This window comes from Calidris pugnax, unplaced genomic scaffold, assembly GCF_001431845.1.
Source record: "Calidris pugnax isolate Ruff unplaced genomic scaffold, ASM143184v1 scaffold28, whole genome shotgun sequence".
In the NCBI taxonomy this organism is placed as follows: Eukaryota; Metazoa; Chordata; class Aves; order Charadriiformes; family Scolopacidae; genus Calidris; species Calidris pugnax.
This window is the reverse complement of record NW_015090842.1, coordinates 7,413,916-7,432,452: the sequence shown is the minus strand read 5'-3', so window position 1 is coordinate 7,432,452 and position 18,537 is coordinate 7,413,916. Positions and strand designations below refer to the sequence as shown.

Here is an 18,537-nt window from a genome sequence, read left to right as displayed (position 1 = left end):
GCCTGGGCCTCACCCCTGCGGCGGGGATGGCGGGGGGGGGAGGGGGGGGGGGCACAACCGGGTGGGGAGGGATGGGCTGAGCAACACCGGGAAATAAAATAGCAAACCGTGAAGCCTTTTGCCCGATCCCGCCGGGGAGAGCGGGGTGTCCGCCCCGGGCCCCGGCCACGTCACGGCGGGATCCCCCTCCTCTGCCGGCTTGTGCTCTCCCGGGCTGAGGGAAGGGTGAAGGACCCCCTGCCAGCAGCGGTTCGCTGCTGAAATTAATAGGGTCTTCACGGTTTGTCTTCCAGGTTAGAGTCGTTTCCGCTAACCCTGTGGTGTTTAACCCACCGTCGAGATCTTCCTCACGGGCAGAGGGAGGCTTTTGGGCCTGTGCTGTGCAGTGAAGGTGAAGCAGCCCCAAACCGGCCGCTGGTGTCCGGCTGCTTATCAAAGTTGACATCTGTTAACGACAGAAAGGTTGGATTTGGCAAAACACACCGCCCTTCAGCGGGCTCAGAGCAGGCAGGCGTGTCTGCAGGAAGAGATTTCCGTGGGACTGGGATCCCCAACCAAAATTGAGGTGTCAGAGAGGAATTATTGGGGAAAAAAAACCCATGAAATGATACTCCGCTTCTCATCTTTTTTATATTGTCACCCCGGGAGCCTGTCTACCCCAGACAGATGGGAGGGCCACTTCAAGTGGTGGCTGTCATTGCGGTTGTGGTGGAATTTGGCCCTTTTGTGGCACTTTTGGGGCTGTGCTGTGCTGCACCAGGGAAAAAGGCAGAGCACATGGCCCAGACAGCACAAAAAAATAAGTCTCTGTAATGCAGGTGAATCCTGGGACAGTGAGAGAAATCACAGTTGATCCATTAAATGTGTAAAACAAACCACCCCCAAACCAATCCCCTCCCTCCAACCTTAATTCTGTGGGTGCCAGCTCCCAACAATTTATGGACTTCACGTGAAGCTGTGTGTTTTTGCTGGCTCTCGAGTCATCTTCCTAAATGTTTTTGCTGCTGTGTTTCTTGGCAGCTTTTTGAATCATTTTTGTATTATGCCCTTGGAAAAGACATTGTCATGTTTTACAGTGATGGTGTTCTGTGTTTTAGTGCAACATTATTGGCAGACTTCACTTCAGTCCATTAATGCATCAGGAAGATGTAGCATAATCTGTCATAAATAATCCATAATCAGGCTATTCCCTTCATGTTACTGATGTATTCCAGCTGACAGACGCGTGGTCATTTTGTACAAGCTAATTTAATCATTAAATCATATTGGTTTTTCCATTTGATAAGACTTGAATGAGGTTTGAATTGCTAGACAGGGTGGTCTTAGCAAAGAGCTGACAGGTTGTCATTTTTTAAAACACGGTTACTGTTCACGTATGTTCTTCAAGTTCATTAAGTCTCGGTAACTACGAAGACTGAGCAGTTGTTTTAATAATAGTTTCCTGAAAGGCTAGTAGTTTGGTCCTCTTGAAAACTTGCACAGGTATGTTGGTCTGTTTGATATGCTTTTCATTACTATTGTGATACATTTCTGTGTTTACTGAATTGGGGTTTTTTTATTCCTTTCCCTTTGCTTCAGGTTGGAAAGATGGGAAATGCAGAAAGCAATGCCTATCAGAAACACCTTTCCAGATTTCTTCCCGAGGAGCAGTCTGACATTGATGGAGTATTTGATGCCTTAGCGGGATCAAGTGGCTCAGCTGGAGCAAAAAATGGCAAAGCAACAAAGAAAACTGTGACTCTGGCAGCACTGCAGGCAAGACAATCTGTTATTCCTGATAGATCTGAGATGTAGTGCATGGAACGTAATTCCAGGAAGAAACTAAAGACGTGGCAATAGTTACTTTTTAAGGATTGCTTATCCCAACTTAATACATAATGTTTTGGGGCAGGATAGGTATTTACCTTTTTCTTACAGTTTAACATGAGTAGGGAATTTCAAGTTTGTATTTATCTCGTAAATTGCACTGTTGGGTGAAATTTACCTACTGAAGTTGGGACATATGAAAATATTTTTACAGAAACCTGAAAAATGGGAAGGATATTATTCCCCCTGGAGTCACTAGCATGTGATTATTTACAAATTTTCCTGAGAAGCTGTCACAAAGTCAATTTGTATTTGGTTATTTTTCTCCCTCAATTGCATCACCATCTCTAATCTTTTCACTTGCATTAAAAGGAAAGAATTCAATTTTGCTTGATTAAGCTGTGGCTCCCTGTTTTAGCTAATCAACATACATTATGCTTTCTGATTAACTTTGCATTCATCTTCTAATCAAGAAAAAAGAGGAAAATTATTTGTTGCAGTACTTGATAACTTCAGTTAGGCAGGAACCAAGTGGCCAAATGAACCTAGTATTAAAAATGCATTTTTATATATGCTACGCAGCTAATGGCATCAAATTAAAACTCCAGGAAAGAAGCAGGGTATTTTGAGGTATTTAGCAAGGCATCTGCATAGAGACCAGCCTTTCCTCCAGCCTGGCTGTCTATGACACCAAACTGTCATGGGTTTGGAAGCAGCATCGCTGCTCCCCAGCCTTTCAACCCTAAAACTGCCTGTAGGTACCTAATTCCTTAATGCAAGGACTGTTCCATGAACCATGGCTGCCTCGTAGGTGTCTGTGCTCATGCCTGAGCTCGACTTGATCAGTGGCAGATTTGATCCAGGGACAGTCTGGTGACACTGAGGGGGCCCCAAGCATAACCTCGTGTGCTCTGCTTCGGCTTGGGGCTTTACTGCAAGGAAACTACGTGGCTTCTGGACCAGAGCAGGTCACACTGTGTGGCTTGGAAAGCAGGTAGAGCCAGTATCCCTAGATAACTTTTCTTGAAGCCATTTAAGACAAGCTTTCTGAACTGTCGGAGGTGTGAGATTGTTAGATGTTTATTAAAGATTCCCTTTTTACAGTCCTCCTTTTTCACACCCCAGGTCTGCTCATTGGCATAGCTATAAGCGTAACAAAACAGCGCAACAAAGTTAGCGGTGGGTGGGAAGGAGCAGGGAATAGGTAGGTAATGCTGCACTGTGAAGTAAAAAGCCTTTGAGGGTAGTGGTTTTAATTACGTTCCCTGCTGCTTGTCTCACTTCAGGCTCATGTAGCACTTTCAGAAAGCCTCTTAAAAGACAGCTGTACCCCCTGTGACCATCCCTCCCTCAATATGCAGCACTCTAATGTGCAAGACCGCGGCTGCTTGCTAATTCTGCTGAAATCAATGGGAGCTTTACCACTGACGTCAACAGAAACAGGGTAGAGCTTAGCATATTGGCTATCACCCTTATATGCACAGCAACAGCCATTAACATCAAATAGGAACGGCCCTGATGGCTTCAATAGGAGTGGTATTGAGCCAGCAATGGATTGGTACCAGCAGCTCCACTGAATGGAGCTGGAGTGCTCTCACACAGGTGGAGCTCCATTGATTTCAGCATCGTCCCCACTGTGCTACACCCCCGCAGATCAGAGTCGAGTCAGGTGTTCAGCATGTAATGCACAGTACTTTGCATAGAGAAGACGCTGTGTAATCATGTCCTAGTGTATGGGTGTATTTTAGGGGATTTATTTTTAAACCGTGTCATTATCTTGAACGCTCTGAAAGTTTCTTGAATCCAGAGTCAGGTGTTTCCCACAGCGCTGGGAGGCGTGATGCTGTACACCCATTAGATTTCAATTCAAAGGGCCAGCCAGGCGAGTTCCATGAAAAAGTTTTTATTTCAGCTGCCTTAACATCAGGGATGCCTTATAAAAATCAGGTGATCTCAGTTCCATGCTTGAATTAGATGTTGCTATGCAGAGGGAAACTTCTCAGAATTGTTTCCACAAGTGCACGTAGGGTTAAACACGTCGCCTGCATTGTCTTGAGGCTGAAACTGAGATACGGAAAAAAATTTACTATGTCTTTGTTTTTAAGTATCTATGAGCTCCGCTATGAAAAGCAGGGTTAAACCACAATTTTAAATGTTGTACTAGCAGAGTTGTTTGGGTTTTTTTAAGTCTATGGCATTTGTAGAAAAACATCAACTTAAATTGCTGAATTGTATTGGGAAGGAGATACTATAAAAATAGAGATTTATTGTTTTTCTCTTGGAAAACCAGTCCTTTGACAAAAGTTTGTTGCCAATAGTAGATACTTAGTATTAAAATCCTTCATTCATAGCGGTATATCTCAGATTAGCTGGAATATATTAGTTATTTTTCATTTTTAAAATATGTTCTTTGCTCTTTTCCTTGTTGTAGGCGTACGTGCAGGAGCCGTTACCAGAGCAAATGGCCGTTCGGTTGTACAACGGAATGAAAAGCATTGACCTGACTGGGAAATCATCTGGGCTGGGTGAACAGATTGCTAAGGAGCAGTTTGTAATTTTCATGTCAGACATCTTAAAAGGGAATGCAGATGAGAAGGTTACCATCATCATGAGAATGATCTCCAAGACAGAAGGGCCTGTGAAGGGCAAACAAATCCAAGAGGTAAACAGGCCGTTAAATGCGTGTTGGGGGGACAGTAAGAGAACAGAGATGATTTGGTAATTTTAAGGTAATCTTTAGAGCACGAGATTCAGAACAGATTTCTGACTTCTGTATTTTTTTAATCTCTCCTTTACTTGCTGATCTGGGACAACCAGTGCAGGCAGAGCAGGTTATAGGTGATCACTGTTTCAGCCGTGGGCTTTTCCATGCTGACCTTGCCTACTTTGAGAACCAGGATATGGATTTTGCGGAGCGCTTTGATAGTCCAGGAGCTCGCTGTGAAGGGTGCAGAGACTGGCTGTATTTAAGAGCCAGCAAGGGTTGTGGTGTGGCTGCTGCTTCTGGGAACTGAGCAAACTACTTTCTGGTTCTTCAGTTGCAGAATAAATGTCTAAATCAAATACGTAACTTGTAGGATGGAAGAATGGGATCTCACAAAACAGTAATTCATTTGCAGCTCCTTCCACTGCAAAATTTGAACCTCCCCTCCCTCTATCGATACCGTCTTGTATGGAGATGCTTTGTGAAGTAACAGTTACAAAATGTCTTGAAAAAGGATGTTTTTCATGACTTATAACACCGAAATAACACTTCTTTCTGACTCTTCATGAGAAGAGACGTGTCTGCCACTGGGATTACATCTTCAGTATTACTTGACTTTAATTTCAGAAAGTCCTTTGAAGCTCTTTGCAATTTTATTGAAGAAATGCCAAAATGGTGACGTTCTAACCTTTACAGTTCACAGAGGACCTGATCATGGCTGTGGTCCACGTACTGAACTACAGGAAGGAGCTGAGGGGTTGGAATTTGGAGAATACTAGGGATTCTGCAAGCGGAGTAAAGGCTCTGGCTTCTCAGCTGGTGTCAGAATTGAAGCTGGCAGGTAAGCAGTGCTGATGTAGTATATCCCAGAATGGCACAGAGCGCATGTAATCGCTCATCTCACAAGAATTTTTCTCTTCGGGTCATGTCTTTTAATTTCAAACGTGAGATCAGCATTTAAAGCCCAGTTCTTTGTGAATGACTTGGGAATTTTATTTCTTTTACCTTACCATCTTTCTCCCCTAAATTCAAGAGAGCTTCAGTTTGAAGTCCCAGTTTAACTGGAGATGCAAAACTATTTGTCATGGAACATGCCTCTTTTACAAATACCTGACTTGCAGGTAACAGGCGTTTAGATGCATGTGCCATATATTTATGACTGTATGCCCTTTTACAAAGCACTGTTGGAATGATAGATTTTGCTGTCTTGCAAAGAACATCCCATAAGTTGTAAGTAGGAGTCCATGTTTCTTAATTGTGACAGCCCAAGCAGCAGATGTCACAGGCAAACGTTTCTTAGTTCAGAGGCTGCATCTGCTTAATGTAGTTGACACTTTACTGTGGTTTCACATCCATTGAAATAATGGAATACTGCATTTACACTTAAAAATTATCTGATTATTTTCCATACTAGAAGACTTACTACTGTTCTGTGTGACTCATTTAGATGGGACAAAACCTGTGGGTCCTCAGCTGATGGAGACAAATTTTGATCAAAGCGTCATTGAGGATTGGGTGTACCGAGTTCCACAGATCTCAGTTTTCCTCAGTGTTGTTATCAGGCAAGGCCTCCACGTTCTGCATTCTCTCCCAGACCAAACCAAAGACATACTCAACCTGGTTCCACGCTGCAAAGGCATCAAAGGAAGAGGACTTGTCAGTCTCTTTGACATCCCGTCTGTCATATACATCAACTCCCACCTGCCTGCAGAGCTACAGCACAAGTGGCAGCTTTTGTTTTCTTCTAGGCTTCATGGAGAAAGCTTTTCACAGTTATGTGGGCATATAGTGAACAAAGGTCCTTGCATAGTGATCTTAAAGGACTTAGATGGTTATATCTTTGGTGGGTTTGCATCTCACTCCTGGGAGGTGAAGCCACAGTTTCAAGGTAAAACTCAACTTTTCTTTTTCTGGTATCTCATGGCTCTGGAAAACATTGACAATGCTGTACAGGTACAAGAATCCTGCCCACTTAATGGATACTGTCATTTTATTTTCATGACACACAGCATTTCTTACACTTCCAAGTGTATTTTCCTGCAGCAAAAATAACACTCATTTTTGAAAAATATAAAATACGTGCTAAGTTATTCCTGCTTTGTGCCCAGTCAAGCATGTTACTGATTAATGTTTATAGTTTGCCTGTTATTTGATAAGACTTTTAAAATTGCAGGACTTTTTGATCATGGAACAAGTTTTCTTTGCAGTGAAATCGATCAGCCCCTGTAGCTGCCGAGGTTGAAAATGAAGGGAATCCAGTGTAGATGATGAATTAGAGTTTAAATAACGTGTCCAGCAGATGGCAATATCTTCCCTCTCAGAACAGCTGAGCCAAACACCAGGTTTAGCCTCCTGTTGCCATTTGTGCACTGTCTGTCTCTGTGTCCCTTTTGAAATCCAGCAGCAAAAGGGTCCTTTGGACAAGGTAAACCTTCTGTTCCCTTGAAACCTCTGGGGAGAAAAGAGGTAACTTTTTGGCAAAAACTTTTGTGATGGCTTTCCAAAACCGTATTATGGATTCTTGATAATCTGTCCTGCTGGGAATCTTCACTTTGGCTACATTAAAAACTCAGTTCTTATACTTAATTATTATTTGATAATTGCCACTTCAGTCAGTTCATTTAATGGTATGTTACATTGATTATACGATGCTTTCCTTGTATTTTTTCCTGATAGACTAACACAAGTAGCATGCTGGACAGTCACACTGCTGGTCCTGCTGAATACCTAACTGGGCATAACAAAAATTGCACTCTAAATCCTTGGCCCTAAACTGACCTATGTATCAGTATAGTCAGAAGTAAGGGTGTCTGCACTCATATCAGTTTGTATGGGTCCAGCAGTTGGCAGGTTTTAGATGATACGATGCAAGCTGTAATAGGTGTACCCTTACAGGGTAACGTGATGTACTAGTCATGCCTCTGACTCTGCCCTTGGTCACAGCCATAAAATGACATTGATTTCTGCACAGAGTTAACTGAGAATAAACAGTAGGTCTAGATCGTGATGAGAGATAGGTATTGGCTTTCTGAGATTGCAGCTGCTTTGATTTATTCCACTGCACTTCTTCAATGTTTTTTTCATATCTTGTTTGTACACAAGTTATTACTTGGCCAGCTGTCTGACCTCAAATGCTCTTCTGTTTACAGGTGACAACAGATGCTTTCTGTTTTCTGTTTTCCCCTCTCTTGCTGTGTACACGTACACAGGGTATAATGACCACTACATGTATTTGAACCATGGCCAACAAACGATGCCAAATGGACTTGTAAGTAGTAAGAAATGACAATTTGGAAATTGGATTTGTGGCCAGTATTCGCAAGTGTTTTATGATTTTCCTTCTGTTACTGTGAGGAGATTTATTTCACTTGTCATTCTCCAAGGAAGTTTTCATCTCTTTTCTCTGCTATTTGTGCCACACTTTTAGTAGGAGATTTTTTTTTTTTTTGCATTAAAACATCAGTGTAAAGTGTGAACTATGGATAACGATGGAGAACCACTTACAGTACTGATAGAGTCTATACTTCTCTTTACTGTTGATATAGGTATTGAAATATTGAAACAACTAAGATGGAATTTATTTGTGTCTGATCCAAGTAGGACGGCTTTATGTAGGTTAGATTTATGGAGGTTCTGGGAAGAAATCTTGATGCCAGGTTTGGTTATGGCCCAAACCCTTCTAGCACTGCTCCCTGTTGTCTGGCAGAATTGACAGTGTGTATCCACATCACTGCAGCAGCACAAGGCAGCTGAGCTGTGTAATTGAGGATCCCTCCACTGGCTGTTCTCACTGACACACCAACTGCGTTTTAAATTTTGGAAGGCTGAGAAAGCCCAACAGAATCAGAGCTGAGGAGCTGCGTGTGAGACGCTGCTGGTGTGTGATTACAGTGGCAGGAGCCCCTTTTACTCAAGTTCATGAATGAGCTCTCCAGATGCAGAGGAGTTTCTCCAGAGCTACAACACACCACCTGTTCTGAAATGAAAAGTGCTCTACAGTTTTGTAGCATTACGTGCCCATAACTTTGGGAATTGCAGCAGTCTGTAATAAATTTGCTCTAAAGAAACCAAACAGCATCAAATTATATTCTTTGTTTCTGTAGATACTTTTCTAAATGGAAGAGAGGCTGCAAAACTGAACACTTTCACCCTTTTAAAAATGGAACTGGTAATTCATAAACAAAAGCCAGTGAGCTAAATTTCTGGTACAAGACACAGCTGAAGTGCTTGCAGATACTGGTATTCCATAGAGTGTAGAGGGGGGGCAGCATCACTCTGGTAAATCCTTGTCTTCAGGAACACTGGATTTTGGTACAGAAGCCCAGGTTCACTTACAATACCCTTTTTCACTACCCACAGAAGTGCGGCATAAATACTGAAAGTAGCAATTTATACTCTAGGTTTGGTAACTTGCTCAGTCTGTTTTACACCTGCAGCAAGTCCTCCCTGTGCTGCTTCTGTCCGCAGGGCATGGGGGGGCAGCACGGCTACTTCGGGCTCTGGATAGACAGCGACTACGGGAAGGGGCACAGTAAAGCCAAACCTCGATGTACCACCTACAACAGTCCCCAGCTGTCGGCGAAGGAGGAGTTTGCACTGGATGCCATGGAAGTTTGGGCAGTGGGAGACCTCCCGGAAAGTGCAGGGGTAGGTGAACAAAACTGAAAACCTGTGAAAGTGTGTCCTGGTTGGAACAGGAGAGGCAAATGCAAAACTTGCAGTTTTCTGGTTAAACGCTGTCTGTTAATTGTAATGAATAATGTTTTCTTTAACTGGCCGTATATTTTGGAGCAAGTAAATGGCAAAACAGTAGTGGAATTATTGAGGGTGCTGACAAGAAATAACATCAGGAGCTGTCAAATGGTAGAGTCAGAAAAGCCATTTTTACCTCTGAATTTCAAAAAGGCCTCTCTGAGATCTAGGAACAGTCTCTAGAAGGAACCTCTTTGGAGGGGTTCAGTAAAACAGAAAGCAAGCACTGGAAGCTCTCGAGTAAAGCCTCATCTACAATTCAGGAAGAGAACCCAAAAGATTTCTTTGTCAGGAACTTCAAATTTACCATAGTTTTACAGTAAATTTACATCAATAGATTTATGCTACTCTTTCTGCACCTGGTTTGTTTCTGGGAACGAGCAGGAGACCTCTTTCCAATCTCCTCTGTCCCTATAATCTATCCTCTTATTAAACTGTCTGGTTTGCCCATTTTGGTGTTTAGGTTTTTTTAAAAAAAAAAAATATTTCTTTTCATACTAAATTGATGTGCTCTGTCTGTTCAGAGGACACATAGCTCTAAATAGAAACAGAACAAATTGTTTACCGAAAATGTTGAATTGTACTTGGATCTCTTCTTTATTAAAAAAGTTCACTTCTGCACTTCAAACTGAGGTCAAGTTAACCAGGATGTTCTGGCTGGCTGGTAACCTGAATTACCCTGAAATAGTCCACTACCATCTTAGGAGAAGTTTATGACTGTTTTGTGTAACTGCAGCAGTAAAAATCATTTGATGTATCCCAGTGAATCTTAAATGCCTTCCTTGGAAAGTGTATCTGCTTCATTGTGACAAGCTGGCAAACCAGATTAGTTGTGGGCTTTTGAGTATGTCTCTTTCTTGTAGCCTGATATTGATTTGTTCATAATGACATTTTAAATTTGACTATATTTTATTTTGTTTTGAAGACAAAAGGTAAGAAGAGTATCCTGGACGTAGACCCCGAGGCTCAGGCCTTATTAGAAATGGCTGGAAAAAGTCGTCAGAGTGAAGGTCTGCGAGAACCCATTGAAGAGGACGAGGATGATGATAACTAGAAGAATTGCAGTAACATGAAAACAGCTTATTTTTTTCGCCTGTGTGTTAATATTCCTTGGACAGAATATATTTTCCTCATTTTTTCCCTTACATCTATTTAATTATCTGGGACAAAGTTAAACCTTGTAATTATGTACTATTTAGGTCCAATACAATATCCTGCCTGTATTTTTATGGGGGGAGGACAGAAAAATTAACTAGTTACTTAATTATTAGATATCCCTAAGTTCTAGCTGAATATGAATTTGCTGGCATTCCTGATAGATCCTGTCTGCATACAGAATTAAAAGCAAAAGACAAAGATATTGACAGTACGGCTTACTGACTTGGGAAATTAATATGTATTTATATAAAGACTGTTCAAGACACTGATTAAGGCTCTTATACCTCAACTCCAAATATTTATTTGCATGCACTGGAATTAGTCAGTGAAGCTTGCAAACTGTAACGATGTCCTACATTGGTAAACAGAATAGTCCCGGTGATTTTGTATGAATGATGCTATTAATTTGCATTGCTCCAGTTAAAGCATTAATTTTCACGTTTTCTAAGTCAGACCTTCAGCAAGTGGCTCTGTATGGGCTGTAAGATGTACAGAATGCTCAGTGTACAGTATCCAGTTTTACAATACTACACTACACCTTAGTGCATTTCACTTAAGAGGTTTCTGCAGAAATTTGCCTACTGCTTTTTAAACTTACAGAACAGAGCCATTGGGAGTCATTCAGCCACACTTATCCTAAGAAGGGGCTGTACCTCCAGCAGAAATTCTCTAGGGAAGGTACCTTCTGTTCTGGCCTCGCTTAAGACGGGAGTAAAAGATCAGGCTGTAAAAAGGATAAAGTATGAAGCATCCACAGTGAACTGGGAACAGTAACTGCAAATATCTTCTAAAAAAAACAACAAAAGAAATCAGGGTTATGTCTGTAACATGTTGAAAGAAGAATGCTGTACACTTTACTCCCATGCAATTAATCATTACTGTATTATGGAAAAAACCGCCCGCGATGTGAAATGTAATTAGTGGGTTGGAGTTTTTGCTCTGTTTTGTTGGCTGTTCAGTCAATGCTGATTTTGTCAGGTCTCTCTTACTCAGGGCATTTTCTACTCGAACCCCTGCACGTCTATGACTAATTATTAGTTTGACCTTGCTAATTCTATGTATGTAATTAACTTGTCAAAAATAACCCTAATTTCTACCAGGGACTGTCATTTCTAACTCAGTGAATTGTGTTTGGTTATTAGCATGTTCAGTGGTCAGTCTTTCTCCTCCTAAGGAGAAGGACTGTACCCCATCCCCTTTGTGCTTCCAGGAGTTCATCCTCTGTGCAGTTTAGAGCAAAGAATGTGCTGTAACAGTCTATGAAGTTACTGCAATTCCTGATCACGTGGGCCTTCCTTCAGATTCTTTCCCTTAGCATTTTCTTGTATGTAGTCTTTTTTTTTTTCTACCCAATGTTTTTCATAGGGAGCCAGATTTGAATATTCTGAATGGTCTGCACTTGTGCCTTAATGTAAATCCCATTTAAAAAAAAAATTATTAAACAACATGACTTTAGCCTTGAAAGGAACAGCATGAAGAAATCACTTCAGCCAGACACCCCAGAAGTCAGCTGTGCGTTTTGTGTGCTGCCTGAAGTACTGATTGGGGGATAGATGCCATTTGTCCCAGTACAGAGTATGCTGGGAAAGGCCTGAGCTCATGTCTTTTTGTCTTGTATTTGCTTAAACAAACCAGATAGTCCCCCTAGTTTGTAACATAGAAAAAATGAAAGCATTAAAACAAATTAAACTGATACTTCTGCGTAATTTTCTTCTCTGTGTATTTTAATAAAAATTTTAAATGGTCCAAAGTAGGGAGTGCTATATAGACAGCAAGTACGTGTTCTCTCTAAGTGCAAAACAAACCAGATAGTCCCCCTAGTTTGTAATATAGAAAAAATGAAAGCATTAAGACAATAAAACAGATACTTCTGCATTATTTTCTTCTCTGTGTATTTCAATAAGAATTTTAAATGGTCCCAAGTAGGGAGTGCTATAGAGACAGCAAGTACGTGTTCTCTGTAAGTGCGGTGATGCTGGCTTTTGTTTTAACAAACTCCCACCATAATTCTCAGAGGTTTTCTTCACTTAGGCACTGACTCAGCGTGCTAAATACTTGAAGTGAGTGGCATACAGGAGACAGTTGAATTTCTTCAGTTACTCATAAAATAAACAACTAGACTTTCTTTTCCTTCCATTACAAGGCAGAGACTTGGGGTTTTTTTGAGGACTGAAAGCATTTCTTCAGTTACTCATAAAATAAACAACTTAGACTTTCTTTTCCTTCCATTATAAGGCAGAGACTTGTGGGTTTTTTTGAGGACTGAAACAATTTGCAAGGATTTTTTAAAAAAATCCTGTGCACACACCATTGCAGACTCTATCTGGGGAGGGTGAATTGCACAAAACTACTCTTCACTGAAAACCATTTGAGCAGCCAGGTTTTCTTTGATTTAAAATAAGTATTAGTATAGCTGGTTCCTTCTAGGGTATGAATCTGAAATGTAATCCAGTTTTGAGATTTTTTTTTTTTTTTTGTGTAACCTAATGATTAAGCAATCTGTGCTTCATTCTTACGCATCTGAAAATGTTGGGAAGGTGTTTGTCAGCAGTGAGCTTAGCTATGATCTCAATCATCTCTCAATCACTTCTATGTGGCTGTTGATCCCACTGCAAAGCTTCACATCCCTGCTGTGTCCCCGGATCATCGTTAGTCTCACGTGCTTGTGGAAGTGAGTCCCTGTCCCCTGTTTGTCAGCAGTGAGCTTAGCTATGATCTCAATCATCTCTCAATCACTTCTATGTGGCTGTTGATCCCACTGCAAAGCTTCACATCCCTGCTGTGTCCCCGGATCATCGTTAGTCTCACGTGCTTGTGGAAGTGAGTCCCTGTCCCCATTAAGTCCCTCCACCACCGTGCATCACAACAGATCAGGGCAGCCCCCCACTTTGCTCCTGTTCATCATACAGGTACAACAAAATCACTGCAGTGTTTGGCAGAAGCCAACAGCTGACAGCTTGGCACTTTTACTTGCTGCTTTTGGTTTGACATCTCCCCACAGTTTCCCCAGGAATCTTGCTGAATCAAGGCCAGGCATCTGGGAATGCAGAAACACTACATGTTGTAGGAAAAGAAGCGCTGGTGAATGCGGGTCTTTTCCATTCGTTTAACGTAATACAAAAGGACGAAGCGCTGGTGAATGCGGGTCTTTTCCATTTGTTTAATTTAATATAAAAGGACGGGTCTAAATCAACAGTCTCATTCAGATACTTATCTGTAACGTTTTAAGATGTAGATTTTATTAATAAAAATCATTTTGATTTAAAATAAATAAAATTTCAGTTTATGCAAAATAGATTTTTTTTCTGTACAGGTGGGAAACTGTGTTATTTTGCCTGGGACTATCGCAGCATTCTCGACACAGAGCTCAACATCAGAAAAATATACCTTGGTTTAAAACAGGAGCCACTTCTGGAGGTTTCTGTGGGCAGCTCAGACGGGTTGGGTGGAGCGTGTAGAAGGAACAGACTCTGGAGAAGGAAGGACCGGTGGGACAGATTCACTGCAGTATCCTCAGAAAGTGGTGTGTTTGGATTATCCAGCCTCACGGCTCCGTTCCAAGCGCATCCTTAGAGGAGGTTCACATCAGTTATGGCCTCCCTTTGTGGGCTTTGGTTGGCAGCAGCGTTTTTCACAGAACTTGACAAACTCGGACACAACGAAAACGGAGGAAGCCAGTCCGGTGAGGAAGAGCAGGTCTGCCAAGAGGAAACAGAGCAGAGATAAACACAGCAAAGAGCTGGGCTCTGGGCTGGGCAGGAGTCCCCAGATAAGGGCCTTCCTGCAGAAGACACTTGTGCTGGTGTAACTGCACAGATGTACAACCCAGCAGGACTTTTGCTTACTGCGGAATTAGAGAGATGAGAGTGATAGACAAGGAATAGCCATACAGTCAGTTGGTATAGTCCATCTGATGGGTGGTGACCTCTACATTAATCCTTTGTGATGCCTGAACCCTGCCTCCAACAGCACGCCTGGCATAGATGTGACACAGCGCGGTGGGGTAGAGCTTGGCGAGACTGATTCAGATGGTAAAATATGCATTGCCTTTCAGCTAGGAAACATTTACCCCCCTTCTTCAAAATGCAGCGAGTGCATAATGATCCCAGGTAGATTTATGTAAAGAAATACCATCATACAGAGCTTGTGGAAAAATCTCAGCATGTCTCCATTTACATGCATTTATGTGCAGTAAATCAAAATTCAAAACCTAGGCTGGAATAACATCATTAAATGCTACTACTATTTGTGTATAGCTATGTGCATGTATAGAGGTATGGGAGCTGTTGATTGATTTCCCCCACCAGCAATCTGTTGGGAGCTATCGTGCAACAATTTGGCAACCTTGTCTGTTTTTTCAAGCAGCTTAAAAAAAAACACCACAAAAACCAACCGTTATTTATTTTGCAACTTACCCAACACTCCTAAGTTCTCTGTCTGGAAGATTTTTTGTAATGGAGGGACGTATATAACAGCCAGCTGGCCCAAAAATGACCCAAGCACAGAATATAAGAACATGCGGTTTCGAAAAAAGCCTATTTCAAATATCAGCTTTGTCTAGAGAAGGGAAAAAAAAAAAAAAAAAAGAGAAACTTAACATTTCCCAGTGTCCTGTTGGTACTCGAACACCTCACAGTTTCCTTGCATGTAAATTCCATTACTTCTTGAAGTTACACAACTGGTAATTTAGGCAGAACTACATAGTTGAAAGTGTAGTTGCAGTTGAACTATGATGGATAACTTCATAAATAACAATGATAAAAATGCTGCTTTAAGTGACATTTAAAAAAAAAAAAAATCCTTTCCTAAGCAAAATTCTAGTATTCTAATGTTTATGTTAGTGTTTTGCTGACAGAGCAATCTCACCTGAGAGCGGCACGTCAGGGCGTTGAAGAGGTCAAAAAACACAAAACAGGTAAAAGTCATTGTTGTGGTTCGAGGAGTTATGCCACTTTTGGGATTCTGAAACCACATGTAAAAATTCAGGGGTTAGTTAAGCCTTGAAAAATATGTCAATTCAACAGATGAATTAAATACTCCCTTTAATGACCCCCGATGATTCGAAGGGTAGTAAAACAAAGGAATAAATCTAGTTCTAACCATTACAGCTAGCATTAATTTCTCTCTGCTAATTTTTGGGTTTAGGATCTGATCAACCATATTTTAAATTCTTAAACTGATGCGGAATTTGAGTAAAGAATATTCAAAATTAAATCACTTAAACTTTTATAGTAACAATCATTATTTACTAACAGCAATCCATAGTATTTACGTACTTGATATTTTCTACTTACATGGAAAGGTAGAGGTGAAAAGTACCTCAACACACTGATATCGTATCAAGTAATAGTTTTCCCATTCTAGATAGGAAGCTCCGAATTAGAGGCAAAAGAGGAAGGCAGGAGCAGAGCTAAAACTGACCCTGGTTTCTTAACCCTCTGCCCACGCTGATCCCTCCCCACCTGATGCATTTCAGAAAGTCCTTCACAAGTATTTCAGAAACTGCCCTTCACTTTGTTCTCCACCCTGATGAAAACAAGACACGATTGCAGATTTCCTCACCTCCTTCCAGAAGACAAAGAGGGTTCCGCTGATGATAATTAGAGCTGACATGAAGATTTTCAGGATCAATGATTTGCTGAGTATCGTATCTGTGATGCATCGGGGCGGCTGTTTGATAGTGTCCCTGTCAACAGGCTCAACTCCCAAACTGCCCCAGAGAGAAGCAGAAAGACGTGTTCAGTTAACGTGGATCATCCCCAAATTGCTGATAAACCAGGATGGATCTGGTGGATTAAACTCTAGGGAATACAGCATGACAGAGAGTATTCTGTCAAGGCTACATGAGGCCCCCAATTTGTCTGAGACACCTACAACAAAGGTCTTTATTGTATAATGAGCAGCTAAAATGATATATTAATTGTTCATCATTCCGGTATCCCACAGCAGAGGGAGAGCTCGCTCTGAGATGGTGGCCAACATCTCTTCTGTGTTGTGGAAGCAGTAACTGTAGTGAGCTGTAGCTGTAAGTAGCAGGTGGATGGGGTTCCTAAGTCGAGTAAACCTGAATTAAATGCTTTTGGAGGGATCAGGAGGGACCAAAAGTACAACTTGTCTTATCTAACCACCAAATGGTCTAAAGTTGCGGCCCGGGAGGTTTAGATTAGATATTAGGAATAGATATTGGGAAGAATTACTTTACTGAGAGAGTCGTCAGGCATTGGAACAGCCTGCCCAGGGAGGTGGTGGAGTCGCCATCCCTGGAGGTATTTAAGAAATGTGTAGACGTGGCACTTCAGGGCATGCTCTTGTGCCTGAGATTGTTGGTTTGTGTCTGTTTGTTGTTTGGGGGTTTGGTTTTTTTTGGTTGGTTTGGGGTTTTTTTGTTTGTTTGTTTGCTTTGGTTGGTTGGTTGATGGTTTTTTTGGTTTTGTTTGGTTTGGGTTTTTTTGTTGTTGTTTTTTTCTGTTGGACTCTATGATCTCAAAGGTCCCTTCCAACCATGAAGATTCTGTGATTCTGTGAAACGATCGGCACGTTGATAAGAAATCACAATGGCTTGTGTTCCTAAACCAAATTCAGACATATTAAACCCAAGAATAATTTGCACATTTGACTCTTCCATACCTCTGGGCTGGTGGCCCGTCCATGATGATGTTGATCCATAAGATCTGCATAGCATTGAGGGGGTTGGGTAGGTTGAGCACTGTTGACAGAGTAATTAGGCTCAAAGCTGAAATGCTCCTGCAAAGCACAGAAGAGCGTTACTCTGCGTGGCCTCACCCAAAGGGTGCTCTCACTGGAACCAAAGCAAACAGGAACTTACGTGCTCAACTGGAACCGCACAAAATTTTTTATGTTGTAAAATATTCCCTTTCCCTCTTCTATTGCGTTCCTGGAAGGAAGAGGGGAGTTTATTAAATAACTAGTACTCACACTACTGTACACTGAGCTCCCTGCAACGTGTAAAAGACAAGTTGTTTTCTCTAGTATTTATTTCAGTTGAAATTCAGACGCCAGCTTAGGAAGAGGACACCAATGGAGCTTCTCAGTTAAAATGATTTTATCAGGACGAGTAGATCTGAAAAGCCTGGTTTACACTGCCAGGTCTTGGTTCATAAAGCGGACACGTGGCCTATTTGTATCTACACTCTGCTCTGCTCATTGTTATGAACCAACAGAGCATCGCAAACGATGTCTTTCCTCTGCGCCTCCTGAAGGAGGCAGAGAGCACAAGTTACCATCCACCCAGACTTCTGGGCGCTTTCAAATCCCTGGTTAACTCCAGCAATGAGAAACCAGGGCTTGTGGATGAAAGGCAGCTTTGTCACTGCACTTGAAACAAATAAGTCATTGCTGTGTATGCAACTAAAAACGAGCCAGAGCCATCACCAGGTATCTCCACATGCTGCCTGTTGACTTGTGTTATTTCCAGGGCCAGTCACTCGACAGACTTGTGCAATGGGTAGCCAGAAAGTACCCGAAGTAAGAAAGTGTCTGATAGTAAGAAAATTGCTAAACTTACATTACTGTCGAGAAGTCATCGTCCACGAGGATCATGTTGGCAGCCTCTTTGCTGACGTCTGTACCAGCTTGTCCCATTGCAATCCCAATATCAGCAGATTTAAGGGCCACGGCATCGTTAACACCATCTCCTGTCATGGACACAACGGCACCAGCCCTCTGCAAAGCCTGTGTTTTTTTTTTTTTTTTTGTAACCTAATGATTAAGCAATCTGTGCTTCATTCTTACGCATCTGAAAATGTTGGGAAGGTGTTTGTCAGCAGTGAGCTTAGCTATGATCTAAACATGATCTAAACAGCTATGATCTCTCAATCACTTTTATGCAGCTGTTGATCCAACTGCAAAGCTTAATATCCCTGCTATGTCCCCAGGTCATCATTAGTCTCACGTGCTTGTGGAAGTGAGTCCCTGTCCCCATTAAGTCCCTCCACCACCGTGCATCACAACAGATCAGGGCAGCCCCCCACTTTGCTCCTGTTCATCATACAGGTACAACAAAATCACTGCAGTGTTTGGCAGAAGCCAACAGCTGACAGCTTGGCACTTTTACTTGCTGCTTTTGGTTTGACATCTCCCCACAGTTTCCCCAGGAA

General features: G+C 41.8%; 2 protein-coding genes across 3 annotated transcripts; one reads left to right on the top strand and one right to left on the bottom strand.

Moving 5' to 3' along the window:
• The first annotated feature begins 366 nt into the window (after positions 1–366).
• Positions 367–11,337, top strand: TLDC1 (TBC/LysM-associated domain containing 1). Of its 2 annotated transcripts, none has more exons than XM_014942524.1 (8): positions 367–391; positions 1,579–1,755; positions 4,238–4,468; positions 5,207–5,351; positions 5,958–6,398; positions 7,660–7,778; positions 8,978–9,157; positions 10,188–11,337. In XM_014942524.1, the coding sequence occupies exons 2-8, from the start codon at positions 1,588–1,590 to the stop codon at positions 10,314–10,316; spliced, it is 1,413 nt and encodes a 470-aa protein (XP_014798010.1). In that variant the 5' UTR covers positions 367–391; positions 1,579–1,587; the 3' UTR covers positions 10,317–11,337. The 2 variants fall into 2 exon arrangements, with proteins under 2 accessions (XP_014798010.1, XP_014798009.1); XM_014942523.1 differs by lacking the exon at positions 367–391 and adding an exon at positions 1,390–1,482.
• Positions 11,338–13,623: 2,286 nt separating this feature from the next.
• On the bottom strand, positions 13,624–18,108 carry LOC106888386 (calcium-transporting ATPase type 2C member 2-like). The gene is made up of 7 exons (XM_014942588.1): positions 17,946–18,108; positions 17,247–17,315; positions 17,048–17,164; positions 15,983–16,130; positions 15,287–15,382; positions 14,836–14,977; positions 13,624–14,118 (listed from the first exon to the last, which is right to left on the bottom strand). The coding sequence occupies exons 1-7, from the start codon at positions 18,080–18,082 to the stop codon at positions 14,006–14,008; spliced, it is 822 nt and encodes a 273-aa protein (XP_014798074.1). The 5' UTR covers positions 18,083–18,108; the 3' UTR covers positions 13,624–14,005.
• Positions 18,109–18,537: the final 429 nt, after the last annotated feature.

Coding starts and splice junctions, on each gene's coding strand:
- TLDC1 (XM_014942524.1), top strand. CDS start 1,588: ATGGGAAATGCAGAAAGCAATGCCTATCAGAAACACCTTTCCAGATTT. Junction 4,469..5,206: donor AGGGCAAACAAATCCAAGAG/GTAAACAGGCCG, acceptor TAACCTTTACAG/TTCACAGAGGACCTGATCAT. Junction 9,158..10,187: donor ACCTCCCGGAAAGTGCAGGG/GTAGGTGAACAA, acceptor TTTGTTTTGAAG/ACAAAAGGTAAGAAGAGTAT.
- LOC106888386 (XM_014942588.1), bottom strand. CDS start 18,082: ATGACAGGAGATGGTGTTAACGATGCCGTGGCCCTTAAATCTGCTGAT. Junction 16,131..17,047: donor GACGGGCCACCAGCCCAGAG/GTATGGAAGAGT, acceptor TCTCTGGGGCAG/TTTGGGAGTTGAGCCTGTTG. Junction 15,383..15,982: donor TCTTTGTCTTCTGGAAGGAG/GTGAGGAAATCT, acceptor ATGTGGTTTCAG/AATCCCAAAAGTGGCATAAC.